Source organism: Oxyura jamaicensis, chromosome 1, assembly GCF_011077185.1.
Source record: "Oxyura jamaicensis isolate SHBP4307 breed ruddy duck chromosome 1, BPBGC_Ojam_1.0, whole genome shotgun sequence".
In the NCBI taxonomy this organism is placed as follows: domain Eukaryota; kingdom Metazoa; phylum Chordata; class Aves; order Anseriformes; family Anatidae; genus Oxyura; species Oxyura jamaicensis.
In genome coordinates, this window is record NC_048893.1 from 112,443,900 (window position 1) to 112,466,949 (window position 23,050).

At 41.7% G+C, this 23,050-nt stretch overlaps 1 protein-coding gene and 1 long non-coding RNA gene across 5 annotated transcripts; one reads left to right on the forward strand and one right to left on the reverse strand.

Moving 5' to 3' along the window:
* Positions 1-1,048: 1,048 nt before the first annotated feature.
* On the forward strand, positions 1,049-21,930 carry LOC118160829 (interferon-induced GTP-binding protein Mx). Of its 4 annotated transcripts, none has more exons than XM_035315838.1 (14): positions 1,049-1,306; positions 5,762-6,083; positions 7,601-7,796; positions 8,606-8,743; positions 10,008-10,162; positions 11,450-11,588; positions 12,070-12,268; positions 13,717-13,795; positions 14,724-14,846; positions 15,545-15,686; positions 16,357-16,515; positions 17,348-17,424; positions 18,899-19,138; positions 21,163-21,930. In XM_035315838.1, exons 2-14 carry the CDS (start codon positions 5,853-5,855, stop codon positions 21,394-21,396), a joined length of 2,112 nt encoding a protein of 703 aa, XP_035171729.1. In that variant the 5' UTR covers positions 1,049-1,306; positions 5,762-5,852; the 3' UTR covers positions 21,397-21,930. The 4 variants fall into 4 exon arrangements, with proteins under 4 accessions (XP_035171729.1, XP_035171728.1, XP_035171732.1 ...); XM_035315837.1 differs by lacking the exon at positions 1,049-1,306 and adding an exon at positions 2,853-3,019; XM_035315841.1 differs by lacking the exon at positions 1,049-1,306 and adding an exon at positions 2,853-3,019 and having other exon boundaries at positions 7,604-7,796.
* LOC118160831 lies at positions 3,606-22,366 on the reverse strand. The gene is made up of 3 exons (XR_004747699.1): positions 22,233-22,366; positions 21,032-21,037; positions 3,606-3,618 (listed from the first exon to the last, which is right to left on the reverse strand). It is a non-coding gene; the product is annotated as an uncharacterized LOC118160831 (long non-coding RNA).
* Positions 22,367-23,050: the final 684 nt, after the last annotated feature.

A 23,050-nucleotide genomic window follows, 5' to 3' on the forward strand; every position in this document is an offset into this window, starting at 1 on the left:
CCCTAAAATCAGAGCCTCCTGGGGCTGCAAAACCCAAGCCCTCATTCAGAAGAGAGTTCTTCTGCACAATCCTAATTAAAGTCTCCTTGTTCCCAGATAACACCCCGGCGTGCTGAGTTAAGTTGTTTTCCTACATTCAGATGTGATGGCACATAATGGTCTCTCTCAGTGCGAACCTCACAGACTTCATTTGTGCTCTGTGCAGTCTCCCTGGGAAACAAGCCACAGCTTTGTTCAGTGCCTTTCAAGAGACTGCCCCTGCTCACAGAAAAGGTCTGCAAACATCGGGATGCTTTGACTTTTAATCATATAAATATACCAGCTTCCCAGCCAGAGCCCCATCGTCTCTCTGGGTTCTGCATCTGTGGCTGATCTCCCACAGATGCTCACTGCCCTGGCATCTGCGACCCAGGGGACCTTATTTCATTGGATATTCATTATCTGTTAAAAAGCAACTTCTGCAACCAGCCATTAAATCCTGGCCTAGAGACAGGATCCCCACTGCCTGTACTCAGTGCATCTACAGGGGCACTTACTCAGCAAGTTAAAGCCAGAACAGGAAATAACTTTTTGCTAAACTTGTTTCTGTAGGTGACATGCTCAAAGCAAAGCCTCCACAGAAGGAATGGGAAGTAGGCATTCTCTTCCCATTTAAAGCCACATGACTCCTCACAAGTCTTTCCTTTGCTATTGAAGGCACCAGTGGTAATTAGCTTGCAGTTGGCCAGTATCAAACACCAAGGAATCTAGTATTTACTGTTGAGACTGCTTTCTCGTGCCATGGAGGATCAGGCTTTTAACCCCCTTCACTTAAAATGCAGCGTTCTTTGTTATCACACACAGGAACGTACAAGTATGTTAGAGCCAGGCATGCCAGCTTTACAGCAGATAACTCAGTCTGACAGGCAGGGCCGAGGAGCAGTGTCATGCAAGGGCTGGCACAGCTGATGGAAGCACCACCTCCCTCAGCTGGCAGAGCTGGATCTACTTGCATTAGGGATGAAGTAAAATTGAGGAAATGGAGGCTTCCTCACTCTGCTCAGCGGAGGGTAGGAGAAACGTGGAGAAGCAGAGGTGATGTGCTTCACCCTCTAGTCTCTCCTGGGCATTGTGGCATAATGAAGTGGGGCCATCTCCTCTCTCAAAACAAGGTTACAGAAGTGTCTGCCCTTTCTCTTCCAGGACATGTGCCTTGACCAGCAGCTCTACCCTCTGTTAACAGTCTCCTGCCTGGATGGCACACTAAGTCACCCACAGTGGGCATCACAGAAAGATGATTTGCCAGCAAATGATTCATATTTAGGAGGCACAGTGACATAGCTGCTCTCTTCACTTGCTTTTCCTACAGCTGCTGCTCACAGGCTTAAACATTGTGTGATTCAACAAGGATCCATGCATACTTTTACAGTATGTCCCATTTTTCTCTTCATCAAAATTATTTCCAAACATACTCTATACAGCTGAGATTTGAATGAAATTCAGTTAATCTATTTTTATACATCCTTTATTGTGTTGTCTTAATCCATAGAATTGTACTGCCAGTGGGATAAGCTGGTATAAGTCATTACATAAACATGAAACCCGTTTTCAATGCATTATTTCCCAGTGGGTTTTCCAGTGGGTTAAAGATGTTATTACGCTGATTCAGGAGAAAATAGGAGAACCTAAATCTCTGCAATGGGAGAGAGGAGAACCTTGGGCTGTACCTGCAGAGCAAGCTGCAGAATCCTTCTGGTGCTGCTCAGAGCTCCCCTCTGAAACACACAGAGGATTGAACAAAACCCTTTAACCAAGACAACCCCATCAGCAACGCTCAAAATTAATACAGCAGTTGGTGCATGTGGGAGCCCGGTCCCTTGCAGGTCTGTCTCCTACATGCCTAAGGGCAAGGGGACCAGTGCCAGAGGGAGGCCAGGACCGGCCGCAGCCCTGATGGTGGTGGCCCACATGTGGCAGCGGGTGGGACAGGGAGGGGGGACAGGGAGGGAGGAAGATGGGCTGGCTCTGGAAGTGCAACAGAGCATTTCTGGTCAGTCTAGCCTGCAGGGGAGAGTAGGGCAGTTTGAGAATCTCTTAAAAAAAAATGGAATCGAGAGTGGCTGATAAAGGCAGCAGTCAGAAACAGAGGAAGTGAGAAATAACAGAAAAAGCTGATTTTGCCTAACAGCTCAGAACCCATAAAACACCAAAAATGGGGGCAGGAGAGTGAAGATAGCAGAAGAGGGAGCATCCTGACCCAATAACTCTGAGAAAAAGTGTGGAAGCACTGGAGACTTCACCTGCCCTGCAGTGGTGTGCAGTCTTGAGAAGTGCCTGGCAGCAGCCCAGGGCAGCAGTGGCTCAACCCTGCCCACCTGGCTGGACCGGAGGGGCTGGTATGGAGGTCCCAAAAGCACACACACACACACACACACCCCCCCCCCCCCCCCCCCCCCTCCTGCCATTTGTACAAATTGGGGTGCTGGGCAGCAGCAAGAAATCAATTTCTTTGAGCTTTTCCCCACACCCGGTAAACAACAAATTCCTCCCCTGATCCTTTTCCTTACACACCAGCCAACTTTCTTCCTGATGTTTTGCAGAGACCAGAAAAAAAAACTCCCTCTTCTCCCCTTCGGTAGGACCAGTGGGCAAATGGCAGAGGTGCCAGGCGATATTGTTGGTGAGCAACAGAGGTGCAGAGGGGCCGCTTTGATTAGCCAGCCTTCTGGGGGGAGGTAAGGGGCTGTTGCTTGCCAGCACCTCATTTTGCACGTTTTCATCCCGCTGCAGGGGGAAGGCACAGGATGAGGAGGGAGTTTCGTTTTGTTTCTGGCCTCTGCAAAGCACCAGGAAGAAAGTTGGCACTGGTATAAAAAGGAAAAAGACATCACGTTCCTATTTCCAAAGATGTCAGGAAGGAGTACCAGTTTCGTTTCTCCCAGTCCTTGTCACAGTGTGTAGGTGGAGCCTGTACATAGAAAAGGACCCAAAGCAATTGAGAACAGTTACTGTTTCTCCTTGCTGCCAGACATACTGTGAGGTAAAACTTTTCCTTTACCTTTTTTTAATAACAACCATGTGATTTTTAATTGCTGTCTTTGTTGCTTTAATAGTTGGTGAGAAGGCTGCATAAGAATCTAAAGTAAGTGTGGTTAAAAATTAGGTTGTCAGGAGAGGAATCTTTTGTTTTCTGGGGTGGGGAAAAATTAAAGAAATTAGTAGTTCTGCCAACCTCTTAGTCATATTTTACAAAGCACAGGTTAAAACAAAAAATATTCGCTTGGGCTTAACTCTCTTTAAAAGAAGATAACTGAAAGATGGCATTTAAATTGGAATACATTCCTTAAAATATGTAATGTGGGGAGGCAGTGCTCAGTAGCATGGTCTAGCCAGCGGTTTGTGTGTATAGCATTGTGAGCATTTCATTGTTTTCTTTTTTTTCTGAGAAGATAGAATTAAAAAACACACAACCCAAAGGGCTGTGCAGATTGCACAGCTATCCTGTGGTCAGGCAGAAGTCTGTGCGCTCCTCTGGTGGGACACAAACTGGATAAATTTTGCACAGAAGAGAGGAGGGAGGTTGCAGGCTCAGCACCACGGTTTGCATTTTGGATTCAGTGATGGGTTTTGTGACTTCTTCTGGAGATGTAAAGCCAGGATTGTCAGAGGAAAGAGAAGCAACTGCTGCAAGAGAAGGAAAAGCCAGGCTGGCAATTTGTGCCACCCTCACTGGGTTATCCTGCCCAGAAGAGCTTCCTATGGTGCAGGACCTTGCTGGCACAGAGGCAGGCAAACATTTAAAGTTTGAGGAAACTGGTATCGTACCAATGCCACGGCAGTTTTGGTGTCAACAGGGTGTTGTTTGACTTGTGTGATCAGTACGTGTCCAACAGGTTTTGCCTGTTGACTCTGGCCAGCTTCAGAGGGTGCTTTAACCATTGCAGCTGTTTAGTTCCTGGCTAAAAGAAGCTCTTATGCACGTGGTCAGAAACAGCCCTTGCACCAAAACATTTCAAAGTTGTCACTGTGTTTTCAGATTCCCTAATATTCCCAGGTGCCACAAGTTTATCTTCCAGGAGCCTTCTTTTTCTTCTGTTTCCTGGTGGCCTCACCTCACCACTTCTGCATCTCATCCTAGTCACTATAAAGCTTGCTGCATAGGCACTGTCTGAAGGAACTACATCCATGTCTGTGAGGCCACATGCTAATAGTGGTACAGGAACAGCTCTCAGCTCAGCATAATGAATATAAACAATAATGTAAAAGTGATGGACGATTGTTCTTGGGTAATATTTATGTTAAAACCAAAACGTGTAGAATGCATTCATTCCACTGAACTGAAAGGAGGGTGGAGAATGGGAGAAAGGGGCACTAGACAGGATTACTGTCAGAAACATTATCATCAGTGCTTTATTTTCTGTGGCAATAGAAAAACACAAAAGAATCTGATTGCCTGTGAATGGGGAATGTTTGTTGCAGATAAGGCTCTGAGTCGTCATTCAAAGAAAAAAATCTTAAAATTCATTAATAGAGCAAGTTCATAGTGAAACGAGAGTGAAAGGGAAGGTGTGGAAAAAGGTGAGGAAACTGAGAAATGAATACCTACGTGAAAATGAAAGTAGTTCTGTCATCTTTTATTGTTGATATAAAATCAAGCTTTTTCCTCATAGACATTTATTTTGTATGTTGATTAAAGGAGACAGGAATACTTTAAAAATGTACTGCTTTATTAAAAAGAGACTGAATAGCAATTAAGGAAGTAATTTGTTTGTTTGTTTGTAAACTTTTTTATGCATTGGAAAAATAGCTTATGTTGTGTCTAATCTTCCTGTTTTGACATCTGCTAAAAAGACAAAACCTGCATGCTTAATTCAACTAAAAAAAATGAAAGAACAGGAGTTATTTCAAGAAAAAAAATGTGGTTTTTATCATTCATAATTTCAAAAATTCATCATTTTCCCAAGTGTTTAGTATCAGCAGATTTTGGGAAAGACAGGGGGGTTAAAAAACAATAGTTAAAAAATAATGTTTTTGTTTGTTTGTTTGTTTAGTTTGTTTCTTTAACTCATTCTCTCTGCAAATCACTTTCCCTGGAATATGCCTCACCCCTAGCATTCATTTTCCCTGGAATATGGCAATGTGCTCCCAGTTTCTTCAGTCAATTGTAGACTGTTCCCAGTCAGCAGAGACGAAGCGTCAGGGACTGACCCCAGCCTCCATTCCCTGTTCCCCTGCACTGCTTGGGGGGAGGACATAAAAGAGGGTGGATGGATGGAAGGTGGTTTTGGATTGCTTTTAGTTTCTCACTGCTCTAGTCTGCTAGTGATGATCAGTATATAAGATATACTGATCTCCCTATGCTGAGTCTGGTTTGCCTGTGACAGTAGTTGGTGAGTGATCTCCCTGTCCTTGTTTCAACCCATGAGCTTTTTCTACTGTATTTTCTCTCCCCTGTTCTCTTGAGGAGGGAGAGTGAGAGAGGATGTTGTGGAGTTTAGCTAGCCATCAGTGTGAAACCACCACCTCCCACCCCCCCCCCCACCAAATAATAATAATAATAATATTCTTGTTTACCTTGTAGCAAAAAAGAGAGAAAAATGGCCTAATTCAGGTAGGGAGAAGTGTTTCAACTCTGGAGATCAATTTTACTGATTTGAAAAGAATTCTGCCACTAAATCTCTGCTACGGGTTTGAACCAGTAGGTAAAAGCAGTGCTTTGATTTTCTGGGCTGTGGTTTCTGTTGCAAGTTGGAGTCACTCAGTGCCCCATGTTTGATTTCAGAAGCTGTACAAAAGAGTGGTTGGAGCTGATAAGAATCACTACTCAGCGTAACACGGACAAGCCACGTAGCAAGCCAGAAGACCAGTGGAACATGTACAACAGAAGTCTCAGGTTCAAAGCAGTGGCCAAAAGACAGAGTCCTGTACAGATGAAAGATGATTTTCAATCGCTTGCCGTACCAGTATGTACAGAAGCTTTTGCAGTGCCGCTGCCACCAGACTTGGATGATCAAATAGATTTTCCTGTGCCAGAGCAGGCTACCAGAGAGTCTCAACAAGAGCAGAAGGTGTCCATGAAGCTGCATGAAGGAGAAAAGGACATGGTAAGGCAAGCAGCAGGGAACAGCACTGATCTTCTCATGCTCACCCCTGTGCTTCACTTCGTGCTCCTAATGAATTCTTCTGTTCCTTCAGGCACTTGTTAGGTCTAAGCAGAGGAGAACTTTGGGGATCAAGGCCAAGCACTCATTTGTGTAGCTGGGAAGATGTGTGCCTACCATTAATTGGAAGGCATAAACAGCACAGGTGTGATAAAAAGCATGGCAGAGTTACAGCAGCCAATTTAATGTGTGAGATACATCTGTTCCATTAGGAACACTTAGCAAGCGTTAAATGGGAATCCTAAAATCTAAGATACTCTTTATTTGAGGCTCTGCAACCTTCAACAGAAATATAAAGAAATCTTAAAAATAATCTGTTGTATACATAACACTGGAAAAGATTTTTTTTAAAGTCTTTTTTTTAAAATTAATGGGGTTCCTTGAGAATGCCTGGGATTTACTAGCCAGCAAACACTGTAATGAAGATAATGGGGAAGGGTTAACAATAGGGTTTTTTAATTCCTTCAGCTAGGGACATGTACCCCCTTTCTTATCTTGAAAGAAAAATCTGCTTTCTGATTAAATTTGACATATTTTCAGAGGTGGCTTTCTTATAAAAAAGTGATGATGGTGGCCCGTTGGGGTCTGTAAAATACTGATATTCTCAAAATTGCCTTTCTGGAGATGGCCATCTGGAATATGGTGAGAGGAACTGAGAGAAGGCACCAGGATGATCTTTATACACTTCAATAGACATCTTTAACAGCAGGTGGACCAGCTGGGTAAAGGGTTGGAAATTATTCAGTTTGGCTTCATGAAAATGGAGAGCATGTGTATAACAGCTTGCAGTTAGTATTAAATAATAATAATAATAGTAGTAGTAATAGTAATAATAATTCATTTAAAATAAATCACTCATTCATTCCTTATCTTCACCTGAAATGAGGCAAAAAGAGAAGAGATATCGTGAGATTTTAGCCACCTACTAAGAACACCATAGCAGAATGATTTGGTGTTTGCTCAACAACTACATCTCCAAACTTAAAAACAAAGATTTGATAATCCTCTCTGTAATAAACTGTTTTATTACTGTGACCAGTCTGTATTTGCACACATATTCTTCAATACATCTGTAAATGAGTGGAAGAAAATGTCAGTAATTTAAAAAAAAAAAAAAAAAAAAAAAAAGGCATATTTAATGTTGAGATCTTCTTTCACTTTTCACCTTTCAGTACAGCTTACAAAATTTGCTATTTTTACCAAGGTTGTTTCGGTCACTGAGCCAACCTCAACTAATTTAGCTGTATTTACAGACATCCATTTATAGCATGGAGGTGCAAGGATGCATAGTGATACGAAGTACAGCCAGAAGCTAGTACATAAGGTCTACTAGAGAATGATGAACTGGAAAAGGTGCCAAGAAATATGGAAAAAGTGCCAAAATATTTGTTTTATTTTGTGGAAATAGTTTATTTTAAAATTATGGAAAATTCATAAGATCATTCTAAGTTTAACTCCAGCAGGCAGCAGAACACACCTTGCACAATCAGTATGAGGAAAAGATTCGGCCTTGCATTGATCTCATTGACAGCCTGAGAGCACTTGGAATAGAAAAAGACCTGTCATTGCCTGCAATCGCAGTGATTGGAGACCAGAGCTCTGGGAAAAGCTCCATCCTCGAAGCCCTGTCTGGTGTTTCTCTTCCTAGGGGCAACGGTAAGAAATCACTTTCTCAGGTTCTCACCTGAATTTCACTCTGATGAGGTGAAAGGTTTTTTGTTGGTGGTGTTTTTTTCCTGGTATCTGGGAGTAGATAACACCATGACTGAGGCTATATCTGAATGATGAGACTCCAGGGGCTTTCTCAGCTCTGGTTTCCAGTTGAAGAAATGGATGTGAAGGTGGGGCGCTGTAGTGTTACCCAAACAGGTCGCATGGTTTGGGTGATCAAGGGAGCGGGAGTAAGAAGCATGTACTGTAGCACACTTGTGTCCAGGTCGGGAGCCCCCAGCACAAGAAATTTTTTTTTTGGCAGAAAATTTATAAAGATCTCTGCTTATTAGCATATGGAAAATTGGAAAACTTCATTTGCAGCTCAAGAAGATTCACTTTCCAGCTTCATATGTGTGTGTGCATCTACATGCATGTATATACACACACATGGGTTGTGCAAGTCCTGTACTGGCTGGCAATACCGGCGCTCATATAGGCTTTCAGGCTGGAGTTGAGGAAAAGGTTTTATTTCATAAGACGTAGGTGCAGCTTCAAAACAGGTCATGCAGAGAGGAACAAATCTCCATCCTTGTAAGTTTGCAAGGCAAGACTTGGCTGGTCAAGCCACGTCTGACATCACATAGTGCTGGTGACATCAAGCGGGAAGTCAGATGAGTGTCCTTTGGCCATGTCCCTTGAAACTTTTCTGTACATCTCTCTGAAATGTTAGGTAATGCTGTGCACACACACTCTCTGTCTCTCATGTATGACAACTGCTAACGGCATTACCTCTGTCTTTGGCATCACTGTAGGTATCGTTACTCGATGTCCCCTGGAACTTAAACTGAAAAAAATACCCACTTCACAGGAATGGAAAGGGAAAATTTCTTACCGCAATACCAGTACAGAGCTGCAGCATGCATCAGAGGTGGAGAGTGCAATAAGTAAAGGTGAGTTGTAGCATATCGCCCTGATCTGACTTGCTCAGTCTCCTTTGAATCCTTTCTCCCCGTTTCCTAGGCTGAGCTGAAGTCTGTGGACAAACACAGGGATCATAGGTAGCTAAGAGCTGAATTCAAAGCAGAAGAAGGTGAGGTAGTGCAATATAGGTCAAGAAAGTTGTGCTACTTACTGCTTCAGGGATGAAGATGATTCATGATGTCTGATAAAAGCTCAGGCCATGTCCTCAGATAGCTGCCATTTGCCCAGTTTGGGGAGTGTATCTGTCAAGCTTGAAACATGAGAAGCCCTAAATGGTTTGTGTTGTCAGCTCAAAATCTGAGGAATGCCTGTGGTGTCTGTGGCTGGAAATCCAATGATTCTGGAGAAAGTTAAAAGATGACAGAGGGGAGGGCATACAGAGCTTCCATCAGTTAGTGTGACCACAGTCTCAGGTACTGCCCTTCCCATGTCACATCTTTACTTTTATTGTATTTCCTGTTTTAAAAGAAAACACTTTTCTTACGTAAGGGGTAAGTGCTTATGCACTTGCCCTAAATGCGAAAGTGAGATTGTTCTAATTTCCTTGACTAAGACAGCTCCACAATGTTTTTATTCACTGTACTGTTTCATTAGTTTTTCAATATGTTATTTGGAGATTTCCAATATGTCCTTCAAAAACTGCAAGGTAAGTGGTATGATTTGAATAAGCTAATTACAGAGCTGAAAATCTTTAATGGGAATGGTCACAGTGTCTCCCTGCTCCTCAGTGCTGCTCACAGTCCATCATTGCCTTATAAGATCTGGGACAAAATGCCTGGCCTCTCAATACCACTATTAACATGTGAAGAATACAGAATAATACCTATTGATGTTTTAAGGCACCCAAGGATTAATGTCTACAAAGTATCTTGATGTTGAGGAATAATTTCTGCAACTGAATAATACCTTATCCTATCGCTTTTGTTATTGATTATTTATGTGTATTTTGTCTTCATATGTTGCAGTCCACAAGCACATGCTCTGTGAAATACTGAAGTTCCCGTTCCAAAAGGACGCCACATAGTCCATAATAATTTCCTTGGATTTTTGCAGAAATAGATTTATGTTTATGGCTGCATCTGGGAATAAATAAATAAATAAATAAATGCTTAAAATAACTAATTGCCTAGGTGGTAGTACATACTTTCTGAAGCCATCATATTCCCACTTCATCTTCACTTTGATGCATCATTTGAAGCCTGTATTCATTGCTTTGCTCTTTTCCCCTTACAGCCCAGGATGCTGTGGCTGGTACAGAGGGCAACATTAGTGGAGAACTGATTTCCCTAGAAATCTATTCCCCACATGTCCCAGACCTGACACTAATTGATCTTCCTGGAATTGCCAGAGTGGCCATGAGGAATCAGCCACAAGACATTGGGGAACAGGTAAAATTCAGTCTCTTATGCCAACCTATGGAAAGACTCACTTTTATAACCTACCTTACATGCAGGTCTCTGCTGCAGGACGTTGCAATAATTGTGCTGGGCTTCTGAACTAGCATGATAGCTATGCTAGTAAGCAGCCAGGCCTGGTTTTCAGGAAAGTAGTGCTAACAGAAACAGCGATGACCAGGATCCACTCCAGGTGCCTGGCAAAGGCAGCACAGAACATCCAAAGAATATGCATTAACGTAGAGGATATCTCTATGCTTCCCCTGGTGGCTTTTTGAGGAAATGCTGGGGAACACAAAATTCCAGGAGATGGGGTCAGCTGTGAGGGTGTTGTGCAGGAGCTGACCATGTTGTTTCTCCTAAAATACCTTTACACAGGAATTTGAAATAAAAGTAGAACAAATTAAACTAGATGTATCAACATTAAAAGTGAGGCATGGTTGAATAGTCTGGTCTTCTTTCTCTGGGAAAGTGTAATTTCATTTTACAATTAGGCAGTAACTTTTCCACTGTATTCAGAAGAAAGCGGCAGGTTTGATGTGACGCTGCCCCATTGTACCCAGCTGCCTGCATGCTTCAGACATATAGCACTTATATATCTGTACTATAGCACTTCATCATGTCAGAAATTGGGATGAATGGGGATTAGAGAAGAGAGACACCTTTACCAAAACTCAGAATAAAGAGTTAAATTGCTTCAGTATAAGCACAAACTCTGAGAAACTCATTTGCTTTGGCACTGAAACATAGAAATGATACCAACTAAATGTCATGAGAGGTGGTTTTTCACAAATCATCCACAGAAAGGTAAGCCAAAGATATTTTCTCCCCTTTCAGAGATACAAATTTCATGTCAGCATAATGACTTCCTTTCATTCCATAAGTATGTAACTAGGCATCATAACTCATTTTTCTTACATGGGATTATTTATAAAATATCATTACTACTTCCTTAATGAAAGATGATACGTATGAGTTTAAATTTTACATAGTATGAGGGGTTAAATTTTCCCTAATTTACGTATTTTTTTCAGGACAGGTCTAACAATAATCTGCTCTCATTCACATTAGATGTTTTGATTTATCTTTATGTAGGAAAACAGGCTGCAGTCTTCTGTTGACACATTTCCATGCTATCCTTTAGTATTTAATAACATCCTCAGTGTATGTGACATTTCGTGTCATCAGACAGTGAGGTGGCTTATATTGCTAGAAATGCTCATATCCTACATGCAAGCATTTGATTTCACTGAACTTCATTATTTCTGTATTCCATTTCAGATAAAAATGCTAATTAAGAAAATTATTAGCAGCAAAGAGACAATCAATTTGGTAGTGGTGCCATGTAATGTGGATATTGCAACAACAGAAGCACTGAAAATGGCTCAAGAGGTGGACCCTAAGGGAGAAAGGACACTTGGTAAGATACTTTTTTAAGCTGCAGGTATGGATCTTTTACTTCCATGAAGGCCACATGTTCTGCACTGCACACCAAAACTGCAAAGTCCTAGTTCAAAGCTACTAGCAGGGAAATAAATAATGACTAAATAAACTGTTTACAAAGCTGGAGTAGTTCTAAGAATACCTCAGTTTTGAGACTTACTGGCATCCCCACATTGAATAATTGGAAATTGACAATCTGAGTTACTTGTGGGAAAACCTTGCTGCTCTCTGTTAAAAAGGTTTGCAAGGTTATAGGTGTGCTGGGAACCCTACTATATAGCAAGTTTTACAGTGCAAGGTCCAAGAGCTGAGAGCTTTCTAGAAGAGAAAATGAAATGAAGAGCAGCTGCTTTGTAAAATGCTGCAGGGATTCCACTGTGACAGACAGATGTCCTACTGCTCCTCTTCCACTGTCAGCTTCTGCACCGGACTAACTTTCTCTTTGGGTAACTTCACAGGGATCCTCACCAAACCTGACCTGGTGGACAAAGGAACTGAACAGTCCATCATTAGCATAGTACAAAATGAGGTCATCCCCCTCAGAAAAGGCTACATGATTGTGAAGTGTCGTGGGCAACGGGACATCCACAAGAAACTGACCTTGGCGTCTGCCATCCAGCAGGAGAGACAATTCTTCAAGACTCACAAATACTTCAGGTACTTCTTATATAAAAGACATAACCCAAAGCATATTAAAGTCACTTCAAATCTTCCTGTTGATGTGTTAAAATTTAAATTAGGGTTAAAACCAGAAATGAATTATACTCACTATTTCTCATTGTCCATGTAGTATTGCTTTCTAGTAAGCCAGAATAATTTTACATGGCAAGTAGTCTTTTAAAATATATTTTTGTTGCAAGTTTGATTTGTAACTCTCCTTGACTCTGACTTCATGAGAGGAAGTTTGACTGGGAAGTTGCCAAGCAGTAAAGGACCTGGGGGTATTTGTCAACAGCCAGCTGCATATGAGCCAGCAGTGTGCTCACGTGGCCAAGAAGGCCAACAGCATCCTGGCCTGTACCAGAAATAGCATGGCCAGCAGGACCAGGGAGGTGATTGTCCCCCCGTACTTGGTTCTGGTGAGGCCGCATCTCGAGTACTGTGTTCAGTTTGGGGCCCCTCGCTACAGGAAGGACATCGAGGTGCTGGTATACAACCAGAGAAGGGCAACAAAGCTGGTGAAGGGACGAGAATGCAAGTGTTACAAGAAGAGGGAGAGGGAACTGGAGCTGGTTAGTCTAGAGAAGAGGAGGCTGAGGGGAGACCTCATTGCTCTCTACAACTACTGAAGAGAGGCTGCAGCAAGGAGGCTCTCAGCCACTTTTCCCAGGTGACAAGTGATAGAACGCAAGGAAATGGCCTCAAATTGTGCCAGGGGATGTTTAGGTTGGATATCAGAAAGAATATCTTCATGGAGAGGTTGGCTGCCCAGGGAAGTGGAGAAGTCCCCATCCTGGAGATATTTAAGAAACGTGTGGATGTGGCACTAAGGAGCATGGTTTGGTGATGAGACTCAGTAAGCAAGCTGATGGTCGGACTTGATGATCTTGAAGGTCTATTCCAACCCAGATGACTCTATGATTCTAAGTGCAATTAACCTCATGGGATCAGAATAGTCCCAAAGAAGTCAAGTTAAGCATCTGAGCACAACCGGTTAAGCACTGAAGTACTTCTGTTCACTGGAAAACACCACAAAAATCAGTATGGTAACAGATAATGCTTGTGCTGATGTTTCCCCAGAAAATGACTCACCAGCAAATCAATCATTACATGAAGAATAACAGGTAAAAAGGTTTTTGAACCAGCATACTTCCCACATGAAGAAATAACAGCAGTACAATAATCTGTTGTTAGAAATGGCCATTTTAAAATTCTTCTCTGTTTCCTTTGGCTCCGCTAGTTGCAGTGGCTGTCAACAAAGTCTTGCAGAAAAGATGTAGAGTCCACAGAGCCCTTGGCTGCTGCTTCATCTGACCTGGCACTCCCCTCAGGGCTATTTTTTTATTATTTTTTTTTTACACAGTGTGTGCAGCAGAACATCAGTGCTGCCTCCTTACCCTGTAAACATGCTCTGTCCCAGATTTCCTTTTCCCAATTTTTTGCAGCACTCTTCTGGATCAGAACAAGGCTACTATTCCTCATCTGGCAATGAAGCTCACAAATGAACTTGTGGCACATATTATTGTAAGTAACAGAGGTGTCATACTAAGCTATGTGTACAAGTTACTATCTAAAAATACATCCAACCCTTCCCCTTGAATTGCATTTTTTTTTCTTTATATGCATAAATAAGACTTAACTATCCTTCAATATGGTAATCTGAGAGCAAATTGAGATGAGAGTTAGAGGCAAGGAAAACCATGGTGTGTCCTCAGACTTGCCTTTAGCCAAAGGATTGGCAATGGGCAACTCATTTCATCTGTTTGTGTATTATAACCCCTGCCTTTTAAATGGCAGTCATTATACTTTTTTTTGTCTGTAAAGTGTTGATAGGCTGAGCAACAAGTTACTACTATCAGCTTTCTAAAATACAGTAATTTCTATCAAGGAAAAATGTCTTCAAAACCTCAGTTAAGATCTAATTATTTTATGATACTAGTAAGCTAATATATTATTTTATTATTTTATAGAAATATATCCAAAATAATATAAGTTGTTCCATGAAGGGAAATGCTAAAATACAGGAATCATCTAAACTCAGCCCTGAAAGAGGAAAAAAAATCTGTATTTATGTAAACTTACATTAAAAAAGCAATCAAACAGACATGCCCAACCACATATTTGTTAGAAATAGAAGGATCAGCACATTCCCATCACAAGCTGCCAGGAGACACTTTTTGGCTCACTGTTTGTGAAACCTAGACTGCAGCTCCTCTGCAGTGAGGTCCACCCTGGTATCTCAGGTAGCCCCTGAGATATATAAGGCCACATTTGCACTGTGGTGCTATCCCATCATTACTCTTGGGATGCAGGTGACATGGAGCTCTTTGACTCTCAAGAACAGCAAAGGTCATGTACAAGCCTAGGTCACTCCTGCAGCTATTTTGTTTTCCTTCCCAAACCAGATGTGTTCAGCCTACCTAAGAGTCCTCCTTTCTTGTCTACCCTCCAGAAAACGTTGCCTGCAATAGAGAACCAAGTACGTGAGGTGCTGCAAAAATCAGTGCAGGAACTACAGAAGTACAGACGAGGCACACCAACAATAGAAACAGAAAAGCTGGCTTTCCTCACAGATGTAAGTATCAATATTGATTTAGTTATAGAGTAGAGCAGACCTTTTTAAAGCAAAGCAACAGGATGGACCAGGTTGCTTCTTGGATCTGTCACTGCAGGGCTTTGAGAGTTACCTAGATAGACCTCTGGCAGGAATACATCATACCTGCAAAAATTTTGGACTACAGGACTTCATGTTCCTATCTGGCAATTTTTTTCCTCTGATTATGTGACAAAAGAACTCAACAACAAATTGTTTGATTGGTCAAAATCAAGCATCTCAGAGAATGAAAAGCTGCACTCTTGTCTGCTCAGCTCCCTGAAACTCTCTGCAGAGTTTCCATTGTTTACAGCACTCGTAAGAATAAATGCCTTCCTGATATCGATCTGGTTTGCAAGTCCATCTGACTGTCTCCTCTCAGGGAGCTCATCTGTTGCAAAAAGCTTTTGGTTGGACAGCAGAGGGGCTTATTTAGGCTCAACAGCCTCCAAAGGCCGTTCCATTACAATTTAGTAAATAGTTCTAAGAATTCACAGGGAAAAAAAAAAAAAAAAAGCTAAGAGCATAAAAATTGAAAGGAAGGAATATTTTCAATGAATCCTATCTCATCAATACGACAGCAGATTAACAAATATAAGTCAGTCTGAAGAAATGAAACTTTAGTACATTGTTATGTTTTTTTTTATTGTTGTTTTGTTTTGTCTTTAAATTCATTACAGTTGATCAAACTATTTAATCAAGATGTCTCTCGGGTGATACGTGGAGAGGAACAGTTGCTTGGAAATGAAATCAGACTTCTTACAAAACTCCGCAAAGAGTTTCGAACATGGGGACTAATTCTCATGGAAAATGCTACCAAGGGTAAGTATAGGAAACCATTATTTACACCTTATTTGAGAGAAGCTAGGAGCATTTATCTGCTGGTATGTGAGGCAAGTTATGCTTTGATTCTTAGGAACAGAGACCCAGCTTGTATAAACTGCTGTCTTTACAGAGATGTCTGAGCCTCTCTTCTCTCAGCAGAGCAATAAAAGCTCTGTGGACCCTGGCAGAGAATTGGGTGCGCATTCTCTGAACCATTCTTCTCAGTAACAGCAAAACCAACAATAATAATATTTATACTATGTAATGAATTAGTTTTGTTGATATTGTTGTTGTTATTCACGTTTTGTAATCTTGGTCTTTTTTGTTGTGGTTTGATTTTGAACTCAGCAGTGACTGGTACTGGCCAATATTGTGAGGATAGCAGTTCCAGGAAGAACCAGTATTTCTGAGCCCTCTCACTTCTGAATTGCTTTCTGTCTGCTGGATGCTTGATCCAGTGGGTGAGATGGCTCATTCACTGTGCACTGAGAGCCAGCTCCATTCTGCAGTAACCATGTTGCTTGAAAGATGGGCTCAGTAGTTGTTATTCTCAAGAGCAGTTTCAAAGTCAAGAAAGAGACTTTCTTTAAGAAATTTAAGAGAATTTCTTTAATCAGAATTTTATGCAGTGACTTAGTAGTAAAGCAGTGTTATCTTAATATTGCAGTTCAAAAAAGCATACCCAGTAAAGTATGGCAATATGAAGACCAGTACCGTGGACGGGAGTTTCCAGGCTTTATCAACTACAGGACGTTTGAGGACATTATAAAAGAGCAAATCCTAGACCTAGAGGAGCCAGCTATTGTGATACTGAACAACGTGATCCGTATGTCTCACAAGCCACATGAGGCCATCACATGGGTGACGCTGGTGTGCCTGATAATTTTGTTTCCAGGATAAGCTGAAATGAACCTCATTCAACCTGTGGGATTGCTCCTTGTCTAGAGCTGAGACCTCAAATCTCTGCACATGCTCTTCAGAATTCGTTAACACACTTCCCAGTGGCTGGGAATGGGGAGTTAGTTAACTATAATAAGTAACACTGTAATGAGGTGTTGCAGTGGAAGTACCTGGTGCCAGCCAAGCTGGTTGGTATTCCCAGGAGCAGGGAGTGGCATGCACAAAACCCAAACCAAGATCCCAGCTTCTTTGCCAGTTATATAAATCCCAGCTTCTTTGCCAGTTATATAAATATTCTTTGCCATGTTATATAAATTAAACAGCGACTGCTGGGAGTGGGGGAAAGGGATTAATGTATCCAGTAAAAAACACCAAAGGAAAAAGTATGTCACAGTTCCCATGTTTGCCTTAGAAGGCAGCTTTGGCATCTGTGCCAGACTCAGTGCTTCCCTGGGGAGGCCGCTCTGAGATGTGCTTACGTGGCCAAGTGATGACCCACCTGGACAAACACAGCTGCAAGTACATAAATTGTTTTATCAAAGAAATCTCAGCAATATTCAATTTCTGACAAGATAAGTGGTTACAGGAGGTCTTAAATGGCTCATGCTCTTCATCCTAGAAATCTAAATTGCCAATTGTTTCTATTAGTTACAAGGGCATACTGCAGAAAGCAAGCAGTTTTCCCCAGCCTTGTATTGACAATAGCTTTAAAAACTTATTTGCTTACCTGACTTTTTGTCTGTCTGTTCTTCCCTTAGGACTGGTTGAAGAGAAATTTCTGGAGCTCACTAACAAGCATTTTGCTAATTTTCGGAATTTAAATAGAGCTGCTCAGGTGAGGAACTATCTATAACCTGAGATAATTCAAGAGCAAAATGGAATGTAATTTGTAAATACAGCCATGCTTATGGTACCTATCCCATTCTTTTACCTTTATGCAACCATGCAATTTCGTGACAGTGTATGATTTGTATAAAGGAAGTAAGAAATTGAAAACGAGCACGTTTGTAATGACACTAATGAAAAGTGCATTTTGCCTTTCAGTAGAACTTTGACAAGATCTAAAATATACATCCATTCTAGTCACATTCCTGATGTACACAACACTGTGCAGAGAAAACTTGGTGTGGCTGCCTTGAAAAGTCTATCATTAATATCAGTTTTAAGTCCTGCAATGATTTCTAAGTATGTGGGTAGTCTCTGAGCATTGAGGGGTGCTTTTTGCTTTCTGAAAGACAAGCCACGGTGTTAGCCAGGGCAGGCAAAAAGAAGCAGTGGCAAACAAGCGAAAAATCATTTAACCATGAAAGCCAGTATACTCCTGTTCACAGTTTGGAGGCTTCCAGGTTTTGGTGTGGAGTTAAATGACACTGATGTCCTCAAAGACCTTTTCTGTGAAAAAGCTTTGAGGAAGAGGTAAGAAGCATTGCAGGCCAGCCAGAAAGAAGAGCCCACTCACCTGGCACGATGCTTAAAGGGAAACTCAAATGCAAATGTGAGTGGAACAGGTCATTTGCTATGTGACTTGCATGGCCAAATCCTACCGAAGACCCAGGTCAACAAGACAGCAAGCAAATAAGCTATTTCAGCCAAGCACAGAGGTGTTTTGGGTGCATCTTTAGGCACAGCACAATCAGAGAGATGAAGAAAGGAGGAGGTTTTGGCAGACTCTGAAAAAAAAAAAGACTTTATTCTGATGCAGGGATGCTAAGGTAGCATTTTAGGAGACCTTAAGTATGACTGAGGGGAATATGTTGCCCCCACAGACTTCCAGGTGAAAGCACCAAAAAGGCCAGAAAAGCATCAGATTATTTTAATTAAGATGCCAGATAGCAAGGAGGTAGACAAGGTTGGTTTGCTGACAACAGATAGAAAACAGCAGTTTTTGAGAACAGTGAGAGGAGAAATGAATTTCACTTCAGTGCCTGCTATCACGGCTTACTACAAGAGGGAGAAGCAATTGAAATGCATGCAAAAGCATCCAAAAGGCATGCAAAAAAAGAGGGCAGGCTGAGCTAATTTCTGGCAGTTGCTGCTTGTTTCCACCAATTTTGGGATTTTCCCTCAGGGTCCAGGCACCAGTGTTTGACTGAACCCACTCCTGTTTAATGGAGGGACCAAATGCTACCTGTTCCTGCTCTTTCTGCAGTGGCAGAGGAACCTGCAGCTATAGCATTACTGCATGCACCAAGAGGCAGCCTGGGATTATCCAGTGTTGCAGCGAGGTGTAGAATACTGCGTCCACCTCACCTTGCCCCAAGGACACTGCTAAGCATCTCTGAACTTTTTTTTTTTTTTTTCTTCCCTAGACCAAAATTGATGTCATTAGAGATACACAAGCAAGGAATGCTGAAAATCACATCCGGAACCAGTTTAAAATGGAGAGAATCGTATACTGCCAGGACAACATTTACTTGGATGATTTAAACTCTACCAAGGCAGAAATACGCGGCAAAGACAGTGGGAAGGAGATCAGTTTTGGATCCGTTCCAGATCAGAATGCCTTCTTCATCAAGGAAATGCTTTCTCACACGAAGGCCTATTTTACTGTGAGTTTACAGCCTACAAGCCAGCACAGCAATGCTCTCTGGCTGGCTTTTCCTATGGGGACAAGTGCTGGGGGGATGGAAGGACTGTTACTTACCTGGTTTAGGAGAGGCAAGAAGATGGGGAAGAGCCCTTAGCCCTGTAATGAGAAGTTATTGATACTCAGATGATGGCAAGCCCCGTCCTCCAGTAAAGGAGCTTTGATCATGCACATCTGCTACCTCCAGAAAGTGGTTGCTGTGGCTTCCAGTCACATTTGGCTCTATGTAGCGATCAGGTGAATACAACACATTGCTCAGCAGAAGTTAAGTGAAGACAAATGGGATGCTTTAATAAAAGGAACATTTCAGAGCAAGAGAGCAAAGAGAACACGTAGTATCAGAAGGTGCTGTTGGTCTCTGTTTCATAGAACTCCCTCAGAAAGCACCAATTAAATATTAATAATGCAGTAACTTAGGTAGTGGTTTGCCTTGAATTTCAATAGCAAGGTTTTGACAAATTCCTGCAATTAAACATTCAGGCTACTCTTCCAGATTTTCATACTGAGAGGGAGAGAAAGCCATTAGTTTTAATGGAGCAAGAGATAAAGGCAGAACTGCTTAAGGTTCTTCCCTCCAGCCCCACAATACCCTCTGCTATACCACAAAGTCTTGAGTTGTACATTTTGTAAATGCCCTAAGCAGCCTTTCAACAATAACCAATGGATGCCAGGGCATTGCATCTCCATGCAACCTATGAGAGGCCAAATATATGAGATGAAATGAGGTGAAAGCTCTTAAGTGTCTATGGCCTTCACAAATAGCAAGCATGAACCCATGTCATCTATGGCAGGTCCGCCAAAGTTCTAGGTAGAGCTCTGCTGCAGAAAAATACCCATTTTTTAAAGCATCTACACCCCCCAGCAATAGTCAGCAGTGCCTGGAGGATAGATAGGCTCAGTAAGTTTCTAGCTGACTCAGCTGAACTGCTCCTACAAACTAGAAAGAGAAACTGAATATCTAGTCTTCAGTATTTTTCAACATAAGCATGATCCCATCCTTGTAGATCAAAGATTTGCAGCTGCCAAGATCCAAAGATATCTGAAACCAGAAAAACCTTAGACTTTTCTGGAGATGGTAGCCTAAACCCTTTAAGGCCTCCAAATCAAAAGTGCCGCTGCCTGGTCTTCTTGCTGGTGTTTTCAAGCCACATGCCACAAAAAGAAAGGCAGATCTGTCATTTGTAGCCAGCCAGTCACCCTTGCATGCTCCCCTGCCAACTGTGTTCAGTTCCCTCCCAGCCTCGGAGAGGTTTGGCACCTCCCATCAGCCAAGAACACCAGCTAAGCCCCCATGCCCTGCGGACAGCTCTATGGAAAGGGCCTCACAATTTCTTCTAGGACAATCTGTTTCCATTTTCATAGATAAACCAGGCCAGAGAGTTTTTCAGGTTATGTAGAAAATTCTTATCGTTTTTCCAATAGGTGTAACGTACTTGCAGCCCAGTCTCACTGTTGCTGAAGATGTTTTCCCATAAAGCTAAAGCTTACTCCAAACCTGTCATACTCAAAAGGACAATCACGTTGAAACCCCATCTAAATATAGACATTTGCTGCCTTTTGGGCGGAACAAAAAAAGCACAATTTAATTTCCAGTACCGTAACAGATTGGTGGTATTCAGAGAAAACAGGTTTGATACCAGAAATTGTTGACAAATTTTATTCGTGGGTATGTCCTAGCATAAATCTTAAAAATGATAGCCAATAGAACTAAGTAGGGAATTAAATACCTTGGCTTTAGTTCACGGAAAAACAACAACAACAAAAAAGAACAGCCGATATTCCCATAAATATTAACTTTAAGATTTTTAGGCATGAAAGAGACTAACAGGAAATAGTTTTTAGTTCCTAGAAGCACTCACTTCTTGAACAGTAACTCAATATAACATTTCAAAACATGCTGTCACTTAGTAGATTACCTATACACCCCCCCCCCTTTTTTTTTCTTTTTGGGAAACAAATCTTGTAACTTTTTTTTCCTCCTCGCAGGGAGCGAGTAAACGCCTCTCCAATCAGATTCCTCTGATCATCCTGTCTGCTGTCCTTCATGACTTCGGAGACAACTTGCAGACCTCAATGTTGCATCTTTTGCAAGAAAGGGAAAAATTAAACGTTTTACTTCAAGAGGACAGTGAAGCTGCTAAAATTAGGAATTACCTCAGTGGCCGAGTTAATCGGCTCAGCAAAGCCTACCAATGCCTGAAGGACTTTAGCTGTCTGTAGATTTCTTCACTTTTCAGACATATTTTTCTACTTTTGCTTTCTAGTATTACTGATGTAAAATCCTCTAAAACATAACATCAGCACTGACCTTTACTGCCAGTTTCTCAAATTTTCAAGAGTGGTCAATTCTGTCTTATTTTCCATAATCTACACAAACACCTACTCTTGTTTAAAATGTTGTATTAGTAGAGATGTGGTTAAATGAATGTTATCCCATTTCTAAATGTTCATTTTATAAACTTTGTCTACTCTGCGTGACTGAGATATTTTTTAAAGAAAAGCTTGAGCTCCAAGTTTGGTGGGTCTAGTGTTTTATTTGCTGGTGTTTTTACACTTGGTGCCCATCCCTAGTGTTCCTCTGCTTCGCTCTGTGTTTGTGCTGGTTGTTGTATTTCCTGCCCTTGCCTGGAAGATGCCTGTGCAAGGAGTCATTGCTGTTAAGTCTCATCCCAGCAGGCAGAGATGGTGCTCACAGTGGGTATGAAACGGTTCCAGACTAAAGGGAAATAAAGTTAACTACATCTGATAAGTATATCCCCAGGATCATGTTAGATCTGCTTCTCCTTTTTCAGATCTCTGAGTTGTAGAGAAACCCTAAGAATCCTTTCTTTTGGATGCCTGGATCCTTGGCTGAAATTTTGGGTCTGATGGAGGATTTCACTGGACAGCTGGATTTGGATATCCGTAATGGATTAAACCACCCAGGACACTGATGTCTCAGCATGGGGATTGATATCTGTCATCTTACCCTCCAAAGCGTGAGGAAAACCTTTCCAAAAGTTGTCTTTTGTTTCATGGAAGCCAGTACAAAACTGGAGGAAGCCAGTACAAAACACGGAGGATTTGTTTTATGGGCAAAGCTGTGCTATGGGCTGCATAGAGACAAAAAACACGTGCTTATGACAGTTTGTCATGAAGTAATTCCCAAGATGCTTACAAGAGATGCCTTCTCTTCACGGCACTGCAGCAGTGGTGGCTGACTTCTGCAGCACAGCACTCACCGCAGTGGAGCATACAGCTTTTACAACCCTGTTCAGCACTATTGAGTTTTCCATGTTTGCTACTGTAGACTTGCAACACTGCAGTTCACGAGCCATATAACGGCCTGATACCAAAACAATGAACATATTTGATTTCTGTTTTGAATGTACTTCAAGTTCAATGACTACTTCATGGTATCCCCCAAGGCATACTTGACACTAGTGCCATTGAAAACACCCTGTAGCGCCTTGAGAAAAGAGGCAGGTGCACATTGCTTTAGGCTGCATGAGATGCAATAACAAAACAGGGTGTAAGTGTCTCAGCCCACTCCTTCAGGCTAAGCTTCCTTTTACCTGTTTCACCAGTCTGAGTGATTTCATCAGACCCAGCCACTGAAGACATCCAGCATTCCTGGACATTCAGCTCTTCTCCTGTATATTTTTAAGGACCTGAAATACTGGAGTTAAACAAATCTCTTGGATCACCCTCTTACATTTTTTTGTTCTTTTTTTTTCCTTAAATAAAATTCTCAGAGGATTTCAGACACTGAGTTCAGCAATTTCTTCCAAAACATTCCAGACAGAAAACATTACAAAGTTAAGTTATTTGTAAAAAATATATATTTATTTGGTGCAGTGTTTTCATGCAAGATAATTGCATTTCAGTACCAAAA

What these genes read in the sequence shown, in the direction of transcription:
- LOC118160829 (XM_035315838.1), top strand. Translation starts at nt 5,853, where the DNA reads ATGTACAACAGAAGTCTCAGGTTCAAAGCAGTGGCCAAAAGACAGAGT. An exon ending in AAGACTCACAAATACTTCAG is followed by an intron (nt 12,269 to 13,716) that starts GTACTTCTTATA and finishes AATTTTTTGCAG; the next exon opens with CACTCTTCTGGATCAGAACA. An exon ending in AGCTGGCTTTCCTCACAGAT is followed by an intron (nt 14,847 to 15,544) that starts GTAAGTATCAAT and finishes AATTCATTACAG; the next exon opens with TTGATCAAACTATTTAATCA.